This window comes from Myripristis murdjan, chromosome 15, assembly GCF_902150065.1.
Source record: "Myripristis murdjan chromosome 15, fMyrMur1.1, whole genome shotgun sequence".
Taxonomy (NCBI): domain Eukaryota; kingdom Metazoa; phylum Chordata; class Actinopteri; order Holocentriformes; family Holocentridae; genus Myripristis; species Myripristis murdjan.
Genome location: NC_043994.1, coordinates 23,865,757 through 23,888,160, shown reverse-complemented (window position 1 = coordinate 23,888,160; position 22,404 = coordinate 23,865,757). Strand labels below are relative to the sequence as shown.

The window sequence follows — 22,404 nt, the reverse complement described above, 5'->3', positions numbered from 1 at the left end:
TATTAAATTCTTAGTTAAAATTCGTCTCTTCATGCCTTGTTATTCAGAAATGACTCCATATCACATTGGGTTCACTTCATTTTCATTATTTTATTAAAAACCAATAAAATATTGATCAATTAGGTATTTGAACATTATAAGCGAAAGGCTTTTAATATGCATATGTACAAACAGGACATAATGGAGATATTATAAATACTCTTTCAACAAAACCAAAGACTTAACCTGCTACATAAAAAGAAACCACACTATTGGAAAGGAAAAGTGATGAAAGCAACTGCTTTCATTCCTGAGAAGCAAATTTATGATTTGCCATCGCTGCATACAAGGTTATATAGTGAGCAACCTGCGAAGTTCCTCTGTCCTCATGTCTGGAACACTTCTGTCTAATTCCTTGTCCCATGTTATTGATTTGAAAGGATTGGCCGGCCTTGTCACATCCATCTCTTAACATGTGGGTGTTTATTTCAACCAAGTACCATTAAAACCGACCTAGCCAAGCAACGGCACCAGTCTTCTTTTGCGAGGAACTTGAACAATGTCCCTACTATCACATCTCTCCTATTAGAAAGATCACAATGAACCAATTCTAAGAAAGTATGTCCTCTTTACAGAGAACTGTATTATAAAAAAAAAAAGCACCATGTTAAGTTTATGCAGTGTGTTAAGCCATAAAAGGAAGTGCTAGGCATGCTTAAAATCTACATTTCTCTGCAAGCACCATATCCCAGTAAGGTAGCTTTACTTTTATCAATCATATTGCATGATCAGGAACGAGAATGCACCCTGTTCTCTCTGTGGCACCGACTGTCACACACTACAGCACCAACAATAACGGGGGGAGGGGGGGGGGGGAAGTGAACATCAGAGTATTCTTTAAGATGCCCATATGTCGGTGTGGTTATGAGTCGTCGTGTATATGCAAACCCATAGCCGTTAGTTACTGCTGTTACCGCCGAATGCCATTTCACTTTTACATTTCCACAATCCTCACCTAATTCTAAACCCCTCCCTGTTCAAATATGGAGCGCTGCAGCCAATCCAGCACCGCCATCTGGGCAACAGAATGGGCAAATTTACAATCAGTCTTCTGTTAAGCCAGCCCCCCAATAGATGTAGTGACAGTCCAGGATCAAGATGCCCCCCCCTCCCTCCTCCATCCCAAACCCTTCCAACCCCTCGCCTCCCCACTCTGCTTCCCTCTGCCTCGTGTCCTTGGGTCCATGGTGTTTTCCTCAGTTCCTGGGCTGGGAGTTGAATTCCTGGCAGATGTTGTGGATGATCTTGGGCACAAATTTGTAGAGGCTGTCAAACTCGTCCACAAAGAAGGAGTGCTCTTTGTCGGGGTCCGTGGCGATGTACTCCAGCTCATCCTGGGCTGCCCAGGCGATCCCGATGGAGTAAGCGATGACACCTGGGTCACAGGAGAGAGAGGGGGTTGAATACACACAGGCCTCACGACTGCTTGCCACATCAAATAAAACAAGACACGACGCTAGACTGTGGATTGACACAGAACAGAGGAAGCAAGAAAGCTCATGTTCTGATGAAGGCCATGAAGCTGAAACGTGAGCATGTTTGTTGACATGGCCAAAATAAATTGAAATTGAGAAAATATGAACATATCACTGTTGTCTGGTGTCAAATGAAATCCTTTTATCTCCAACATGTCAAAAAGCAACTTGACCATCATGCATTTTTGTTGTTTAAATTGTTCATATTTCTATTTTTTTCTATATTCCTTGTTTATAATGTTTATATTGCTTTTTGCTATTTATTATCTGTTTATACTGTTTATAATGTAAATTATGCTTCATATTTTGCTATCCACTTTGCTGCTGTAATGCGTGAAATTTCCCCACCGTGGGACTAATAAAGGAATATCTTATCTCTTGTCTTATCTTATTTTTGACTTTATCCAGTGGGGTGTGAAAAGGTTTTATAAAAGTAAGGTTGAATTTTTCCAAACTATTCTAAATTTCTAGTGAATTACACTTTTGTGAATATAAACTATTCATCATTTTGCTGAGGACCCCCTAAAAACTTCATAAGGATACCCAGAGGTTCCTCAACCTCACTTTGAAAATCAGTCAACTTTTTAATGGTGATTTTTAGTACTGATAGTGCCATATTGGTTATTACTGTTGACCTTCCTCACCTTGACGATGGACGGCTAGTGCAGGTGCTCTGACGTCATCATAGGAGCGTCCGTCTGTAATGACAATCATGATTTTGCGTTTGTTGGGTTTGGATTTGCTGAAGAGCTGCTCGGCCGCGTAGGTGATGGCAGCCCCGGTGCTGGTCCCGCCGCTCCAGTAGTTGATGCGTTTGATGGCGTTCAGCAGGTCAGCCTTGTTGTTGTGCTGGCCGAAGGCAAACTCCAGCCTCTGCTCGTAGGTGTACTGCACGGCTCCGACCCGTGTGTCCGTGTCGGAGATCTCAAACTCCCTGGTGACGTTGGCCACAAACTGCAGCACCGTGCGGAAGTTGCCAGTTCCCACACTACTGGAGCCGTCGATGACAAAGGCAATGTCGTTAGCGTTAAGGCAGGTTTTGCTGCACACCAGGCGGTCGGTGTCACACACACGCTTCACCAGGGGCTGCACGGCCTTCCTCAGGGCAAACCAGCTGGACACAGGCAAGGAGAAGAAGCCGTTTGTCCGACACACAGCCTGAGGGATGAAAAGACGTGTTCAATTAAGCTCACAGTGCCACTGATTTCTAAGGCATGGACAGATCACTGGGACAGTACCTTGTCTACAAAATTGGCCTCCACCACGTTATGTTTTTCATTGTCGTCAGGGCCCTCAATGGTGACGAAAAAGATGTTGATGCCAGACTCTCTGGCGAGCCGAGACGCCTCTTCCACTTTATCTGTCGGCCAGCCATCCACCAGCACCACAGCCACATTGGGAGCTCCTCCTCTGTTGCCATTTGCATCACTGAAGTACTGCTTGTTGATGTAGGAAAGGGCCCTCCCTGTTAGGGCACCAGGAGGCAGAAGAGAGGCAGTCAAAACGAGTATTTTGACTGAGAGAGGCTCTCTCAAAGCATGTCAAACCTTTCAACAGTATCAAGTTTAAAATATGAATAAAACATGCACATGGATTCTATAAAATGTGCTTATTTAGCCTCTAAATGCCCCTACAGTTATAGAAATGTCTGCAGAGATCATTACATGGATTCAGTGGAATACATCTTTCGTATGCTTGGGGTTGGAATAATCACAGCTTATTATGGCTGTCCATGACCAATATATACAGAGGAGACCTTCTCAAAATATATACATTCTATCTATGCCGAACACAAACATGTCTTACTATATGTTTTGTGTATAAAAATGCATCAATGCCTGTAAAACATGTTGTTTGGTGTATATCCTTAGCAACAATGTATCATTAAGCCTTTCAAGGCATGAATGGTGGTCTGAGATATCTGAGAACATGGCAGGATCTGTTGTTAATCATATGGGGACTTATATATCTACTTGCATTGTTGCTTGATTAGAGGGGACTTCTGGGAAAGCACAAACAGCACTATTTGTATCAGGCTGCAAAATTTAGCATGGCAATTTAATGTGTGGCAATGAATGCATGCTGACGCACCAAGTAAAGCAGAAAAACAGCACTTACTTTTTGTAAACTGACCCCCTGGGCTGGTAAAAACCAAAATGCTTTTGGTCAGACCCAGAGAAAAACACAGCTTACAGAGGCAGGACTGTAATTTGGCTAACAGTGTCTCGTGGCAAATTTAGATTTAATTCTATCCTTGCACGTGAAAATGTGAGTGACTAGTAAACTGACTGCGATAATTGTCCCCCTTTCACTTTCACACTTGTGTTTTGTAGGCACTTTAGCTGGCAAATAGGTCACTCACCCACATTGGAGAGGCCTCCCTTCTGGACGATCTTATCTATGGCTGTCTTGACATCTCTGGAGTTGGAGTAAGTCTTCAGGCTGATCTCGGTCACTGGATCATCCCTTCAGAAATCACACAAATTCCCAACAATCAGATTTTTCCATCACATTATGTAGGTAAGTTCTCCACTGCGAAAGGGGCGTAGACAAAACAGTCATGCTACCCATATTGGATGATGCCCATCATCGGTCCAGCCACACCCACGTTGATGGCATGGGCCACCTCAGCCAAGAAGTCTTTCTGGATCTTAAAGCGGCGCTTCCCAATGCTCCAGCTTCCGTCCATCAGGAAGGCAAGGTCCACCTTACAGTCTGCAGAAACAGGAATCACCAGGGGACATCAGCACAACGCACTCCATACTGTGTGCTCATAACTATACAGGTGTAAAGAGTTACAGAAGCATGAAGGACTTACTTGGGTCTCCCTGGGATACAGGCTCTGGTGCTCTGGGTATAGAGTCCTGCTCCCTCACATTAAAGCCTGAAAATCAAGAAAAAAAAAAAAACTTCTTTAAAAAGACTTTTTGAGTGTTATTCCTCAAAAGTAGACTTTATCTGCAATTTCCTAAGATTTTTTCTCATGCAAGCTCAATATCAAATCAAAATTCAGTGCCAGAGTTTGATCTTGTACTATTTGTTTGAGATGGAATGAAAAAAGGACAGTCTTTGCTTTTCTATCATCAAACAACTAAATTTTATTGTGCTTTAGGAAAAGGTCTAATTTGCAGAACATCAGTGGTGGAATTGGTGGAATTCCCTTTAACACAGCAGCTCTGCAGCTGTTCACTGGCACGTATTCCCAGCCCCCGTGGATGTTGTGGCAGAAATTTTACCAAACTGGAACTGGTTTCATCCTCTAGCAACCATGCCATTTGACTCTGACTCCATAACTTTACAATTACAGGCTGCACAGTAGTGTGGTAACCAAACGCTTTTTAGGATGAGGCATTTTCCTCAGATGACCCTGGATAGGTTTGCACTTACAGTCTGAACTGAAAACCGGCAAAGCAGCTGTTTGAGAGGCAGAAAAGAAGTGCGCAGCATGGCAAGCTATCTTACCTGATTCATAAATATTTGCTTCTGGCTTCCAGACATCCACTGGCTCCACTGTGTAGACGATATTATACAAGCTCAGCGTTAGCAAATTTACAGCATAAAGCAACACATATCCAAAACTAAGATTACTCACCATAATAACTACACAAAAGTGGGGTTGCTTCTTCACAAAAGAAAATACTGCATTTGTTATGAGTTAATTATTGCTCACAGATGGCAAGCCTAAAGCAGCAGCGCTTTTAGCAAAATTGCAACTTATGGCAACAGAACTGACACCGTCAAATCTCCTCTACAAAAGCCTAAATGAAGATGTTATGAGTGTTTTATGCCCAGGATACAGAGTGGGGCTCCACATTAACCACTACTGACCTCGGGTATGGCTTGTGTCCAGTGGCAGTTTACGGTTGCCATCTGACTCAGGGGCGCGGGGTGCTGCAAGTAAACACTCCAGTCAACACACACTCTGACGCATCACACATCTGAGGCAAACGCATCATGGCAAAGCACCCAGCCCATATTTTTTCATTTGGTAGGGTGTGTGGCTGTATTTCTGTGGGACATGCTAGAAACAGCTAAGCCACTTGGTTTTCCAAACCATCTCTATCTAGAATTAGATGCCTCGCCAGTGTCATCAAACAGATGGAGCCATGGCCTGTAATCTGACTATGAGGCTTTGTGCATGCCCGTTTGTGTCCTGTCATTGGGCCATATAGTAAGTGGTTTGTGTTTTCTTGTATGAATGAGGGCTGTAACTAAAAACAAATCAGATTCTTTCGCTCTCAGGCATTGGATTGTCATGACCCAGTTCTTCATAAGCTTGTATTGTTCCTTAAAAAAAACTGAATGGAAAAAATAATTTTAATTAAAATACCCTGTGTGAGAGGAGCTTTAATTTATCTTATATGATCATGAAATAATAAAACACAGAAGGAAGAAAATAATGTGCAGGTGAGATAAAGAAACTCTGGGGGCTAATTAATACATCTTACCTCAAAATGACAAAGACACAACTCAACTGAACAGTGGAAACTAAATGAAATATATTAAACAATGTAGGCAAAAAAAAAAAATGAAATCATGGGAAAAGTGAGGGTGTGGTGACGATCATGTGTGTGTGTGTGGGTTTGTGTGTGTGTGTGTTCAAAAAGAGAAAGGGGGAAGGACAGTATGTGGTTGAAAGAAAATTGCAATCAGTTTCATTCTTAAAGTAGGTTTTAAGTCTACAGAATCACATACTGTACACATGACAACATAAAACCTCAACACCACAGCTTGTTAGTTCCCAGTAAATAAAACAGGAAAACAAACAAACAAACAAACAAACAAACAGACAAACAAACAAACAAACAAAAGGACTTACGGTACGGTCCAAAGTTATAATACCACCGCTCATACTCTGAGATATCAGGCCTTTGATCACGAGCTAGAGGAGGACGTTGTAAGACCCATTAGTATTCCCACAATGAACATCAGAGGAAGTTGCACAGATTCACATGGTTGCGATTGGTCAAACTGGACACATTCCACTCAGCCAATCCCAAACCATTGCAGGGAATTGACATTGTGCAGCCTCCACTCTTTAGAAAGTCACTCTGACATGCACAAACAGTAGACCCGCCCTTATGTTCATCCCCTCCATACATCACAGGGATGATACATCTGTCCTGTGGCAGGCAGATGGCATGTGCTTTAGCATCGTGGGAGACCCTGGCATTGCAAATACTTACAGGAAAGCAAATTTAACTCATACATGGTTAGCAGATACCAAACATGCACTGGACTTAGATTTCAATAGATGCTACAGTCTAGGTGTAGTAACCAGTCCCTGTGAGGGGGGGCGGCACACACCAAGCTGTCATGTTTGTGCTGTCGGCCAGTGGGTGTTGACTTACCTGCAGTGTCAGGTGTGTCCGCCTCGCTCCATGTGTAGCCTGAGTCTGGAGCTGCGTAACTAACATCTGAATGTACAGTAGAGAAGGTGGAGGCATCAGCAACTACAGAGATTACATTTCAGGGAGCAGAGGACCGTTCACATGGCTTTAAAGCTCCAATCCGCAGCTATGTCAGTGTACAAATTATGGCTGGAGCATATGAGTGGTGATTTTTGATGGATGGAGACTCCAAAGCAACACTAACAACCCATTTAGAGCTTCAAAATAGCATATGACATCTCAAAATGTTACACAGCATAAAACTGAGAGCCAGAAATGTCTCTAATAAGGTAAATAATCTTGATTGCGTCATTTCAGACTGGATATGAGACTGACTTTGAGAGTTCATGTGCGAATTCATTTGTATGAATTTATAAATCTAAATGGGCACTTGTCCAATTCATTGTCTATGGAGTTGTGCATCAACATGTCATCATAGACTGGGGTGCAAAAAAAAAGCTGTACATACTTAATTTTCTACTATGAGTTCTGAATGTTTATTTATACATACCAAATTTGGAGCTTGAGAATAACATTTAAAGAAATTTAGCTTCAGTTGCAGTCCCCTTTAACTTAAATGTAACTGTTAATGTACAACACCTTTGTGTTTCTCCAAAATACTGTAACAAAATCTGCCTGAAATCAAAATGTTTTCATAAAATTCTTACCATGGCTAGTTAAAACACTTTGCATTAGATTAAGGAAATGTTTTGTTGATTTGTTTGAGTGTTAGGGAGAGTATAATCTGTCCTGTTCAATACCTGCTGGTCGTCTAGCTCCAGGGAACCAATCAGGACGAGCAAAGGAGGGGGGCGGCCAATCCCTTCTGGGAAAAGCTGTGCAAGGGAAGATTAGAAAGCTGTGTTCACAGACAAGCATTGGCCAGTGTCATCAGTAGGACTAGCATACCTGTGACCTCCACTAAACCTGCCACGCCACCTTATTAGTGGGGTATGCACAAGATGTTTAGCCTAAGTCAGACACCAAAAATAGTCGCCTGGGGCCATTCTGTGACTGGGCGACTGGGCTGTTTATGTGAAGAGCAGCACCAAGTTGATTCCTTTGTGAGCCGTTCTCTCTCTCTCTCTCTTTAAAGAGACAAGCTGACACAAAGGAAGCTCAACTCTCTCGGCAAATGTGTTTCCCATTCTCCTATTTTGCAACCTGCTGCTCCTGGCATCGCAGTCTCCTCACACAGACTCCAAAGCACAGTTTCAACCTCAAAAACGTGGCAAAACGTTTGGTTGCAGTAATGTGACAGAGCACTGGTGGCAAAAATAGTTGAGCAAAACCATAACAGTACATTGCATGTCTCTGATCAAACTTAGCCATGACAACATACTTCAATTAACCCCTCCCTAACAGTCAATGCGGCGCTTACAAAAACACACAGCCTGAGCTCTGGGTTCCCATCCAGTGGCTGCTACTGAGCAGGCTCTTTGTTGACTGGGATCGGCTGAGAGCGCCCAGCTCACAGCCCAGTGGAGCGTGGGAGTATTGTTGTAATGCCGGTGTCAAACCAGGGACAGTATATACTGTAGGACACAGAGATTAGACTTATCTGCTGCTGGTCAAAGACCCAGCACTATACAGCAGACAGTAATGTTATTTTTCAGTTGAAACTGGCGCTTTAAAAGGATTGCCTTTAACTCGCCTATTCGTTCACACTCCAGTGAATGTTGTGGCCAGGAGGTCAGAGGGAAACAGAGGATAGTGATCCTCAACAAGGGCTATCATAGGCCACAGATGTTATGAAGTCTCATATTCAGTGTTAAAATCTTGTTTTTCTTCAAATAAATGAAAAATTTGCCAAATGGTGTTTGATTTATTTCAAGATTATATTCTAGGAACAGCTTTACATATCTGAATAAAGCAGATCAGCCCACTCATATCAAGAAAGACTTGACCACGTTTGGTCCAAGATTTTAACACTGATATATGAGACTTCAGTAGTAGCATGGAGGTGGCTGGTGGGTGAGGGTGCATCTCTGTGGCTGTCAGATGGGCACCTCTCGTTACAGATGTTAGGCTGAATTGGGTCGTAAAATCTCCAGAAGGCTCAGCAGTAAATTTTGACTTCCACTGAGGGCAGCAGGGTGGCACAGTGAATAGGGAGGCCATGCTTCAACCAGTAAAATGGGGGTCAACAAACATCTGCCGTGCTGGAGTGTCCTTGAGCAAGACAGTGAATCCCCACCGGCTCCAGGGATGCTGCCCACTGGAAGGGTGCATGCAAAGGATTTCATTAAAGGGATCAATAAAATATCACATTATTATCCTCTAACCATACATCTAAGCATCTGTTCTCAGCACTGATCTATTGCATCAACAATTTAGATTTATATTCATCGCACCTCACAGCCACTAATTCCCAAACTCAGTGTCAGTCTCAGCAGCAGCGGGTTAATGGGACGACTGACCCCCTCGGCTTGAACCAGCCTGCCCTGCAGCTCAGAAACCACACCATGCCATAAATCAGAATCAAAAGTGATATAATCCTGTATAATTTTGGTTTTGCATTCCACAGAAGCAAAACAGAGGCACATTCCTCAGCGGACCGAGCCTGGCCTGAACTTGAAGGGCAAACGCTTTCTGTTCCTATATCTATTCTTGCCGGAGAGTGGACCCAGGTCTCGCAGGCGTCCGAGGCGCAGTGGACCGGGTCGTGCGTCTCTCTTTGGGAGCAGCCCTGGGCCACTTGGTGCTGCTGCTTTCATCTCTCTCTCCCTCTGTAAGCATTTACAAGGGAGGAGAAGAGGCCAGACCAGATGGGATCTGTCATAGGATATTATTACAGTACTGACAGAGTGCATTTCTCATCATGGTCTTATCTAAAGAGAAAGCTTAGAGCTGGACTTCGCTGCTGGCTCGTATCTAATGGAGATATGTCACAAGATGAATTCATGATAATGATACAATCTCATCTCATCTGTGAGACATATCTGCATACCTACCGTCAGTCGGACTCTGCTAGTTGACCTGAATATCCACCTGTATTTTTAAATAGGAGCGACCGTGCATTGAACCGCAACATCACACAGAGGGTTAACATCAGTGCTGCTTTATAAAACATTTCAAGTGGAGTTTTATTGCTGTGGATACTTCCTTGTATGAGCAGATCTGTCTACTTCTTCACCTCTGCTAAGTATGGCTGTTTTGAAGTACATTTTTAAGAGTCCCTCTCATGGTCTGGAGATACTTACCAGGGCTGGACTGGCCGGTGCTCGGACTCCTCTCAGGTGGGGCCGGCTGAACCCTGTTAAAAGCTGTTTGTAGCAATGAGAAACAGGCAGACAGAGTGAAGAAAGGGGGAAGGAGGATGGAAGAGGGGGGAGTTGTGGTAAAGCGAAAGAGAGCTTCAGGTCGTGGGCTCCATTCACAAATGCAGCCCAGCTGTTATGCTTTGACTGAAGTTGAAAGCATTTTCTCCGCAGCATGATATCAAAAACAAAAGGATATATGCCGGGTACATTTACAGGCCTTAACGTGGCTTTCGCAAATTCATTTGCTCTTTTCATCTCCAAAAATAAAAACACGGATAAGGGGGATGAGCCCGATGGCAGAGTACAGCAGTTAACAGCGGTGATCTTGAAAGGAATGCTATGTTAGCTGAGATGCATGATGGAGTGGATTAGTGGTGACCCTGGGGTGAAGATCACAGAGGCTTATAGGTGAGGACATGAGGGTCAGACTTACAGCAGTCACCGTCTCCTGGGCTCCTGTTCCCACCAAGACATCTGTCCCCCTTCTGTCTGCTACCGCCCTTGACCCTCACTCCCTGTCTGTCCCACCATGCCTACCTATTTGTAAGTGTGTGTGCGTGTGTGTGTGGGGGGGGTGGATGGATGAGGGAGGCTGACCTGAGCCAACAGGGGACGCTGGCTGTCTCCTCATAGTTGACCCTGCCTCTGGTCTACGCAGACCTGGGACCAAGAGCAGGAAGCAAACATAACATGACATAACAGAAACATCATTCATCCAAGTAAAGGCAATAAATGATCTAACGTACGGTAACCTTTAAACATTACGTCTGCATGTTGGACACAAATAAATAACTTGGTAACAACGTTTTGTGAGACACTGAGAAGAACAGGGTGTTAGCTGTGTCATGAGAGCAGGGTACAGGAGTGTAAATGGGCCGGCAGCACGGCCTCGTTTAAAAGGGAATACCTCTCAATTACAGAATTCACATGTCATGTGGTACAGGACAGTTCAGTAAATATTTGCCAACATCTCTTAAATAACACTAGGGAACCAATCTGTGGAGCAAATGTGATCTGTGATGACATCAAGATGCACAGCCTGGAGCTGCTCCATTGACGGTGAATGGCTGACTTGGTGGAGAGATGCAATCTTTGACATTTTACAGCCAGATGGTAGTTATTTGATAGCAGAGACAATAGTTTTGGACCAGAAAAAAAAACACCTATGCCTTCCAAGAAAGGTGACACATTGCCGTACAGTCACATTCACCATTTGTTCCCACTGAGTCAGTACATTTGATAAGGGGTGAGGTAAGCTCTCCTCTCCTTTCTGGCCAAAGGGGACAAAGATGTCGGCTAATACAAACTGAGCTGTCTCGTGGCGGTCAAACGGCATATTTGAAAACTGTAATTCAGTGGTATTCTACTTTAAGGACAACAGAGCAGATGCCGGGCTGCTCTACAACAGTCTGGTCCAGCTCTGTGTTAGCGGTCTAGTAAAAAAGTCTTGTAGGCAGCTGTGCACATAGAGAACAGAGATGCCATGCAGAGTTTAGAGATTGTATATCAGTAAAAAGAATGAGAGAAAGCGAGAATGGGAGCATATAAAAGAACAAAAACTGCAGCTGCGTGTCTGAGGCAGCTGTGGCCTAGCCTTGTCCCAAAAGGTAAAAATAACAAAGAGACACATCAGGATGATTAAAGCTTGATTTACCTGGATTGGCACGTGGTGAGAATCTATTCGCATAGGCACTTCCTCTGAATACTTTGAAGAAATTTGATTGTTTAGTCAAACTTGAATGATTGTATGGTGTTAAAAGGACTTTGCAAGAGTTTCAGAATCAATAAGAGTTTGGACATACCTTGGCCGGGACCTTTTCTTTGACCATTCTGTGACTGCCCTATACCAATATTGAGAATAACACAATGTAGATATTTGTAGATTTATACTGTCTACATGCGAATAATTAGCTGCAAATGTAAATGAACAAAGACCATAATTTTCATTGCTTACCTGTAGGTTAGGAACTTTGTTTTAAGTGTTTGGCTTAAAACAAGTGGATTGATTTCACCCATTAAAATACGCAAGTTATGCCGTTGATATATGACTTAACTTGCTTTGGAAATATGAATAGCTTAATGCTGTGATTACTAATATCCCTCATAAGCTTTAATACAGAATGCTTTTAATCCTGATGCACAAAAATCCCAGAGGAGTAGTGTGAAGCAAACACCTGATGTCAAATACATAAAAAGAAACAAGACAAAAAATAAATAAATAAACAAATAAATAAATTACTGTGCGCCCCAGTGGTAAGCAACACCACCGCACCCTTTCATGCTCCCAGTGAAAATCCCAACCCCTGTATGCCTTGCTTCACTTACTTGAACTTGCGGCTGCAAAGTACGGGTGACTGCTGCCTAGATAGAAGAAACAGACATTGGGTGCCAATGAGAGGAGAGAGATAGCGTTACAGAAAAACGAGGGAGAGAGGGAGGTGGTGCAGAGAGGAGGAGACACACCTCATTTATACACATACCTTAAGACACAGCAGCATTGTCTGCATACCTGCGTTTGTGTCGTAAAGGGGCAGATGACTCAAACCGATTACCCTCTGATCATGTTTACATTTAATGAGAGCGATGAATGGCCTACAGTTTATGCAGCGAGTCGAGCGAGAGAACCGCGCAGTCGTAATCTTGGCTCTGGCCAACTGTAATTTGTCTTAATTACAGTTGTGCCTTGTAATTACCAACTGCAATCTTCATCACTCATTATCACACAAATGAAAGCTTGTTCAGGTAATCAGAGCAATTCCAATTATAAGCTCCATGCCACAGTCAATTAGACATCAGCATCATTAGCCAACAGGCTGACGACAGCGGATCTGCTGTGTCTGGATTGGGATTACTGGATCAGGTGTTAAAGGAATAGTTCACCCAAAATACAAAGAAGATATTTTCCCATTTATCCACGGTAGAGTCTATTAATCCACGTAGTTTCTGTTTGATTTGGTGAGGTTTCCAGTCTTCTATGGCAGCTTTCCAGTATCCCAATACAAAGGGGCTGGATGAGTATTCATATGACACGGACATCTGGCATAATCCATCATAGAGCTCTTGGGGGTGATGATTTTTGTTGGGAACTACTTAATGCCAAAAAACACAGGCAAACTGTTCAAGTCAAAAAGTCTTTCCACACACCAGCGAAGCTCTGGAACCTCATGGTAGATGCGTTATTTATTTAAACATGTTTGTTTTGCAAGCAAAAAGCAATATGGCAAGCAAAGCATTTCAAGCGTGCTGCAAATAGTTTATTTACCAAGTGGGTCACAAGCTTTGTTGGCATGCAGCAAGACTTTTTGGCTTGAACATTTTTAAGATTTCCTCAACCACCACCCTAACAAATAGCGTGACTGTGCAGGAGACTATCTATTTATTAGCCTCTCCAAATTATAAAGAAACTATCTGAATGGATAAATTCCACCAGAAGTACAGTATGTAGTGATAAATATATATATTTTTTAGCGTTTTGCATTTTGGGTGTACTGTTCCTTTAAGTTTATTATCAAATCATATATCCTGCATCCAAGTAAACACGCAATCCTCTACATAACATACATGGATCCATTTATGTTAGAAAGAAAAAGCACTCTTATTACATGTATGTATGCAACACATACTGCAGGGGTATGCATGATGCATGCGTGTGTGTGTGTGTGTGTGTGTCTCATTCACCTGCATCCCTGACTTTGTGCAGTGCAGCGCGAGCCTTGGCAGTGGTGGGGGGTGGAGTTGTGGTGGTGATGGTGGTGGTGCTGGTGGTGGTTGTGGGTGCTGGCGTGGTGGTGGTGGTGGTGGTGGTGGGTTCGGGTGCTGTGGTGGTGGCGGGTTCAGGTGCTGTCGTCACAGGCAGCGCTGTGGTGGCTACCGGAGCTTTGGCCTCCTTTTGACCTGAAAGGAGAGGACAGACGGAGAAGGAACTGTACACGATGGATGGATCGGGAGGAAGAGCGTCCACTGTAACTGCTGTGTTGCCGTGCATTCTTCACATTCTTCACCGGACTGCAGCGCTCCGGCTCCTCACTCAACCACAGTGGGCTTCAGAATGCCTCAGCCAATCATGGGATCTTTGAGCAGTGACAGGAGTTTATCTCATAACCTCTTGTCCTTATCGGTACGTTTGATCATTGTGAAACACTAAGCATCCATCCATCAACCAAGACAGGCTACATTTAGCGCTCTACCAATGCATATTATTATGGGGGGAAAAAATCCTTCTCAGAACAACCCCCTTCTTACTTGTTTTCACGTAGGTTGGTCTTGAAGGGGTGTAGTCCAGGGTAGATGGGTAGATCACTCCTTTCTTTGGCTTCCCCACTGAAACACAGAACTAAATGAAGGCTGAGGAATAACTTAAAGGCTATGGCAGTTTGCACTGTATTCCTGAGTTTAATACCTGAGACAACAAATGATTCCCTCCACTTGGGCAGAGAGAGCGAGCGCACTCCGTTGGAATTGGTGCCCTTGTAGATGTTCTGCCCCGCCATCTTCCTCACAATCACCTTCCCCCCTGAGTTCGTGATCACCCCGCTGTGGACACAAAATTTTTGTTGGGATCCATTGATCTAAAAATGAATTTCACTGACGCAAAGCTTTGTCACTGGTACAATAGGGGGAAAAAATTACAAAGACGTCCCACAGGAGCTTTTCAGGCAGTATACATTGCAGAAGTGTAGAAGAACAAGGAGTTGTCTTGCAAACTCACCCTTCTCTCAGGACCGCAGTTCACTTATAGAGTGTTTTAATAAAATCATTTCTCATTTCAGTTCACAGTCTAGTACTGCACCTGTGGATCGCTGCGTTGCAGATGCTGGAGATGGAGGCAAACACTCCGGTCCCATACACTTGCTGCTTGGTCTCCTTGCAGTGGGCTGGACACTTCACTATGAACTCGGGCAGGTTGATCTTTCCAGCTCTGACGTCACACTCGATGGCTGGAACAACTGCAGCACAGAGGTACAACAGAGCAAGACTGGGGTTAGGCCTGAATTATACAGTTAAAAAAAAAAAAAAAAATCACATTGCAATTATTTTGACACATAATATAATGCAATATTGCAATGCAATTTTTTGCCTCATAATTGTCATTTTCACTAGAAAAAAAGATTTTTTAAAATGATGACGATGTGATTTTTGATGGAGTTCTTATAAAACAACCATGTTCTTACATCTCAAGCATACAATTTATAGGCCAGGGCATCTCTGTAGTACTATAACACTTAATTTATAAAAACATTTTGTCGCACATTTTATCTTTATCCAAAAATTGCAGCCCCTGCGATTGATAATGTTCCGATTTATTGCTCAGCCCGAGTTGGAATCAATTCACCTTCACTTTGATCAAGTGAGGAAGTCCCTTAACATGCACAAATATTTTATCATAAGGTTTTTAAACTAACTCTATACAGAAACTAATGTGAACAGAGCCTCTGAGGGTTTTGGGCTGTGTGTACAAAGTGAATTAAAATTTTTAGCTGAGTGAATTAAACATGAACTGACTGCAAACTTGCAAGCGAGAGAGCTAATAGAGACATAACAGTGGGACTGACACAGAGATTATAGGCTGGGTTTGTTTATGATGTCTACCTTGCTTTGGCTTCTTGTTCTTTGATCCATTTGGCTTGGCCGAGTAAGCGCAGGACAGAAGGAGGGCTGCAGGGAAAGGAGAAATAAGCCTGGGAGATTCACGTAATCGCAGACAAAATCACATAATTATCAAAGTGTTTACTGTACACAGAAGATTTCTCATGGTAGGGTTTGTGTGATGTTTGTGTTCATTGGCATTGATGTACAGGAAACACGGACGCTGAAGGAGTGAGTACCAAGGGTATTAAGGAAACACGCTCATTAAGAATGATATAAAAAACAGTGTACCCATGCAGGGAGTTTGTGCTTCAAGAGAAAGGGAACTACGCAGAGAAATGAGAGAGACAGGAAGAGACATTTTGGGAAGGGGCGTGTTACCGAGGCAGATGGCAGTGAGCGATGGCCTGATCATGTTGGGTGGTGTGCTGGTTCAGCGGGTCAACCAGATGTCCTTGTATAACCTCCTAACCTTAGGGAGAAAGAAGAACCAGAAGAATTTCATTATGTTATCCCGTGCAACACCTTCACTCAGCCTGTTCACTCAAAGTCGCTCTAAAAATAACCTTGCACTCTTTACAGTCAACATTTGTGGGCATGACAAGTGTTGGCTTGAAGCAAGACAGAATAAACTCATGTCATCGAGCTACACTTTCCAGAGCTTTGTAATAAAGGCGAGGCTGTGGAAAACGTAAAAAGAGTGACTTTACGGGATGTGGAATCAACTTGTGCACAGAATCAAACAACACTGTGAATGAAGCCAATCTGATCAGTCAAAGATTTAACAAATGTGTGTTTTTAGGTGAGTGGATTCTTGCTTTCATTGTCTCAGGATGTGCAATACTGTACCAGATATGCGTCACCAAAGACTGAAAGAAAGAGCTGTTAATCAGAAGCTGCATGTCCACATACTTTAGGGGACCTCAATGGGTAACATATGAGCTTGGAAACATAAACGTCCATGTGTGATCTCTCCCAGTAATACCTATGCAGTCAGACGCAATTAGGGAGGTCATACAGATATAATATTTTCCATGAGGAATGGGAATCTGTGTTTAATTACTTGGCTTCATGTTTGACCGCAAAACAGCCACATCAGGATGAATCATGATTTCAAAAGCAGATCCTTTAATTTATGACAGAAAACATCTCAGAGTCGCATTCACATTCAAAAGGTACACTCATACAAAGACATGAAACAATGTCAGAGCCTGTGTAAACAAGAACACATCCAAGTCGCCAAGACTTCATTCCAGACACTGCCATTCTCTTGTAGTAATGATAGCGCTGGTGATAATGGATAACTAGGTCTTTCTGTCAGTGTAAATTCACTGTGTTCCAGCACAGCAGACCTTGTAATCACAGCGACAGCCAGAGAAAGCCTGAGAGACAGTGTGAGCTAATTCTGCACACCAGAACATTCAGCTGTTGAACAATAAATGCCAACAAATTCACAAATTTCTTAACTGTTTTTTTTTCTTTAATATGATTATTGTTCATAAAATAAAATCCTGGAGAACAGTGTAGCTTTATTGATGATGAAAATACCAGTTTTACTCACTGGGCATGCACATATGGGCGTCACTAACTGATTTTGATCCCTCCACTTTTCGGCCCACTCCGGTCATGTTCCTCCAATATGCATTTCTTTCTTCTTCTTTCTTTAAGTAAAGTTGATCGCACAGCACGTGAGCACCTTCTGCACATTCCACACGGCTGTAGTCACTCACCACATCACTTGACACAGAGTTTTTAACAAGCGCCGAAATATGGTAAATGCTTACATACCATGTGATCAGCTCTACATAAAGAAGTGCAAATATTACTGTCTGAAGTGCTTGAAGGTGTGATGACAAGGACAAAAGTGCTCCTTCAATGCATAGTTCAATGCACAGGTTATGCCCCATTGGTCATCTATATTGACCAACACCATAATCTTAACCACTAATCTAATCAATGCACATATGTGGTCCAAATCAGGTATGGGATCCAAAACCAGGTAGCCACAATATATATGCAAACCCAGCGGGTGCATTTAGCATTTCCCTCTTGCTGAACTAGTAGGCATGAACACATTTCCACCAATAAAACCATCACATTTTCAAACAATCCCGCCCCTCGCATCAAATAAAACTGCCTTTCTCTCTCTGACTGATCTCCCACTGGTTCACAACAAGAGCCTCTCAAAATGCTCGGTCACTGTGACTTTGAAGTTCCTTGCTCCTGTCCTCAGTGTCCTTCATGCACACGGTTGAGGATGGCCTGGCTGTCAGGACGGCAGCCGTCCCAGATTGTGCTGTGCACCGGGGCAGCAGGGCAGAACTCCTCGGTGGGGAGGTGATGACTGAAGGCTCGCTGTTACCAGAGGAATGCTGTACCTCCCACGAGGGCGGCGTCTTGTCTGTCACTGCTGCCACACACTCCGCAGGTTCAGTTTGATCCAGAGGCGACGATGTGATCATCTAATGACCTCTCAAGCAAGGTCAGATGATGATGTAGTTTTGCATGACATATGGTCTGTATACAGTGTATGTTGGCCAAATGGTAGTGAAGCTACACCTGGCAATTTTTTAAACAAAGATACAGCCGCCTTATCAGCCTAAATCGCAAAGGGTGCCTAAAGCCTACAAATGAAATCCTGCTGTTGGGTATAGACAATGCCCTGCCTGCAGGAAGTGACAAAGCAAACGCCCAAAGCAAAATGCAAACAGTTAATCACAGTGAGCAGGCAATTTGTCCAGAAAAAACTGGGCACACAAGTCTTAGATCTTTTGCCACTCTGGTCCCATTATTATGAAGAGATCACACACTCTCACCAGGCTCATTAATGTGAGCTGCTGTGTGCAATTTACTGACATGTCACATGATTTGTGGGTATTTAAAGTTCAAGTTTTTCACATAGTTACATCTAACTGCCATTTGGAGCCACCAGTATGCACAGTTTCCCAGTATAGATTTAACCTTAAGTCAAGTGAGTCTCCTGTTGTGCACTGAACTGTATGATTTCTTATTGAATACTGGGAGTTTTATAGTACGCAGACACTGCAAACTAAACATATCTGTTAAATTAAAAGTGATATGGCATAAGTTCTAATACAGTTCAACATTTTTATCTGACACTGATAAGCGCCGACATGGTTTTTCCACTGTGTTGTGCTTTGACAGGCAGGTAGATCCCCTGCTGCTTAATATTACAATTTGTCCTCGCAGGGAAGAGCGCTGGGGCTGGGAACAAGCCGGGGCACATATGAGTGTCTGCAGAAGGCAGACCTGCAGCACGGGAGAGGTGAGTCAGTGTGCTCCACTGCAGTGCTCATTTGACAAACACCTGCAAGTTAATCTGAACTAAATCATACTGGGCATTCCCGTCTCCCAAACTAGCACTTTGATTAAACAAAAACAAAAACAAAAAAAGATAAAGATTCCTAATTTTTTGAATAATCTTTTAGGAGAGACTTACAGTTAGAAATAAAGTTTAAACAAGTACAGAGAGTCATTTACAGCTCCTAAAGTGTGTGCCTCTAAATGCCTCCCCCTCCAATGGTGAAAAGAAATACAAATGATATCCTTTCACAAACAGTGTGGGGAGTTTCCTGTAGATAATAGATTCTGGGAGGAACTTGCGGAGACACAATCTCCAGGCATTCAGCTGAGGAAAGGATCAAAACAAAATAAACACAGACCAAATAGAGGGGAGAGCTTATCGCTTGCTCAGGCGGCTGTGAAGAATATGACGACCTGCAAGGGACTTTCAGAGTCTCTACTTATAACCACAAATTACAAAGCGGGAGGGGTTACATGCTGTATAGGTGCTTTATATCTTGCTTAACACCTGCACTAAACTTATGATATTGTTATGTGTTGTGAAATTACCATGGCTACGGGTTGCTTTTTTTTTTTTTTTTTTTTTTTAACAATCCCATTATTTAACACGTCAGGCATTGCAAACATCACATTTCTGCTGGGAGGGATGCAAATCATGTCAGGCCATAAATCTGCTGACAGCTAACAATGAAAGACACTGTAGAAAATTTGTAAATCCTCCATCAAAAGGCAGTCAGTTTTCCAGACATTGCACGAGTGATGGGCTCTGTGCATGGAAGGAGTTTCAGTCACTTTTACGTAATACTCAACAGTTCAGACAGGTCACATAGTTTCAAAGAATTAAATCACTACTGAATTTGGGATAACGTTCTCGCCACAACCTTACATCAGTGGATTTTACTTAGCAAAATAACACTACTGAGATTAGACCGGGCCAATCTGTTCTGCATAAACCGATACTTATTTGTCTCTTGTTGCGTGAATATTACTGTGTGAATATTTCATTTCTCTTGAGTGAAAATCATTAAACACATAACTATGAGAAATCTGATACTGCTGGCTGAAATCCTCCTCTAGGTGTCCATTATAGTAGTAGAAGCAGTAGTTATGGTCCAATCAGGATGTACAGTAGCTGACTAGGTGTATTTCTAAACCCAGCACACAAAAGGTTCACAAAGCGTGAAGAGGTCACACACACCTGGCTCACCGCTGCCTGCAGCTGGCACAACATACAGGTAGCCTGAATGAGAGGAAAATCTCGGCTGCCTCACTAACATAGAACGGCTTACACTTGCTTGAATAGCAATGCTCCCCAGAGTGCACTCAATGGAAACAGTGACAAATTTTGAACAGGATATGCAAACACATGTTAATCCACATTATCATCTCTTGTGTGTTCATGCAATTCGGCTGCCATTATTCACAGTGAATTTTAGAGAATAGATCTCCTGCTGTGCAACTCCATTCCCAAACACAAGGGCCATATTTCAATTTAACTCCATTTCAACAGCACCCACATTCCTCCTGAGGTAGCCACTGGATACTGAGGAAAGTATAAATGCAAAAAAGGAGGGGACAGGGCTGAGTCTTTATGTGAATCTCACGACCAACTTTGGTTTTACAGTGTTTCTAAGTGATGGCATGTGTGGCACGACACTGTAATTTGCACACAGCCCATACCAAAGAAATGGCCATGTTGTGTTAATTCCCAGCTTTCACAGGTGTCAGAAATGTACTTTAAACACTATACATGTGCCAAGTGCTGCAGCAACAAGCCAACTGAGAGCCATAGAGAGAGATCAGAGGCACAGGAAAGCCAACATGTCTCTACAAGGTCATTTCCACGCACAGCAGTCTTTTGCATTTCATATTCTACCACAGCCAGGGCTCTGTTTGTTTACTGAGTACAGCACAGGCTGAATTACTTTAATTCTTGGCACTGTCTCTCGTGCAAGCCAGAGCATGTAATCTGCTGCTGGACATATTGTATAAGGACCACCTGCTCTTCATCAGCCCTGCTCAAGGACAAAAATATGGGGAAATAATTCATATGGAAACAAAATAAAAACAGAAGGACTGGCGTCTCATGCATGCTGCTTTCTGATATGGCATTTCAGATTTTTCCAAAAAGCTTAGAAGAGTAGCTAATCACAGAAATAAAGCCTGATTATTTTGCACCATCACCCATCTGAAATACACTGCCTCGGCTCCACGTCGTCATTCAAACTCACTTTAGGAAAGGTGGAAATGAGTTTTGCTGGGGGGAACAAAACCACATTTACGCAGCAGTGTGCTTTGGGCAGCCGGTCAAGTCCCTACTAGCGCTGCTGAAGAGAGCAGGGGGCCATAAAAAATAAATTTAAAAAGAGCCAAATAACTCTTGAAAAAAAAAGCAAAACGTCGTCTTATGTGATTTGAATCTCATGACCAGACTCCTGGCTGATCAATGGGAAAGAGGCATTTGAACGCAGCGGTTATCAATTAAGCAAAATAGCCACATCACCAAGAAAGCAGTTAATTAATTAAACCGTGTCGTGGCCAAAATAAATAAATAAATAAAATCAACATAGGCTACGATCCACAGTTCATATTTCGGGAGAAGTGTGGGTAAGTATCCTGTCAAAATTCAGATTTCAGCAGAGTGAAGGTGAACTTACCTGAGACGGTAAAGTAATTCCTCAGGCGGTAAAAAAAAAAAAATATTTCCAGTTTTTTTTTTCTTTTGTTTCCTTTTCTTCTTTTTTTCTCTTACAGTATAACCTGGTTCATTGAAAGCAGTTTGAATCAGCAGGCAATGAACTCTTCCACCCGGACTTTTAGGTCTGCATGATCGGAGCGCTCATTAAAAGTGGAGAACGGGACGGGGCCAGAGTTTACCCCCTTTGCCCGTCCCACTCCGGGCTGTTACTACTTCACCGGAGCAGCAGCAGCAGCAGCGCAGTTAGCCCAGGGCCATGAGGAGAGAGAGGATGCAGGCTCCTGGCACCCTCCAGCACACCAGTGCAAGCATTTCAAGCTGTCAGCGTCTTTTTTTGTGTGTTTGACAAGTTACTTTAAGAGGGAATCACCAAACAGTTTCATATGAGTCTACTTGCCTAAGCAGGCTGTATTATCTTTCAAATGGCATCTCTTCTGTATTCTTCTGCTATTATTCTGTCAAAGTGTTGACTCCCAGCTCATCCCATTCACTCACTGAGAAATAAAACAACCAAGAGTGACAAGTATGTATACTCACACCAGAGCAATCACTCCTCCTCCTGCAGCCTGGCACCAAATAAACCAATCCACACCTGTCTGGGAAACACACTCTTCAAGTCACACTCACTT

At 43.1% G+C, this 22,404-nt stretch overlaps 1 protein-coding gene across 11 annotated transcripts; it reads right to left on the bottom strand.

The window, feature by feature from the left end:
• Positions 1 to 80: 80 nt before the first annotated feature.
• On the bottom strand, positions 81 to 22,377 carry vit (vitrin). Of its 11 annotated transcripts, none has more exons than XM_030070103.1 (23): positions 22,313 to 22,377; positions 16,135 to 16,225; positions 15,757 to 15,822; positions 14,957 to 15,113; positions 14,567 to 14,700; positions 14,410 to 14,487; positions 13,846 to 14,061; positions 12,493 to 12,528; positions 11,970 to 12,008; positions 11,822 to 11,872; positions 10,765 to 10,827; positions 10,108 to 10,170; positions 7,666 to 7,740; positions 6,866 to 6,931; positions 6,334 to 6,396; positions 5,343 to 5,405; positions 4,977 to 5,024; positions 4,333 to 4,398; positions 4,082 to 4,229; positions 3,877 to 3,980; positions 2,753 to 2,979; positions 2,159 to 2,672; positions 81 to 1,414 (listed from the first exon to the last, which is right to left on the bottom strand). In XM_030070103.1, exons 2-23 carry the CDS (start codon positions 16,166 to 16,168, stop codon positions 1,236 to 1,238), a joined length of 2,490 nt encoding a protein of 829 aa, XP_029925963.1. In that variant the 5' UTR covers positions 16,169 to 16,225; positions 22,313 to 22,377; the 3' UTR covers positions 81 to 1,235. The 11 variants fall into 11 exon arrangements, with proteins under 11 accessions (XP_029925963.1, XP_029925961.1, XP_029925964.1 ...); XM_030070101.1 differs by lacking the exon at positions 22,313 to 22,377 and adding an exon at positions 21,735 to 22,072; XM_030070104.1 differs by lacking the exon at positions 22,313 to 22,377 and adding an exon at positions 21,735 to 22,072 and having other exon boundaries at positions 16,135 to 16,220.
• Positions 22,378 to 22,404: the final 27 nt, after the last annotated feature.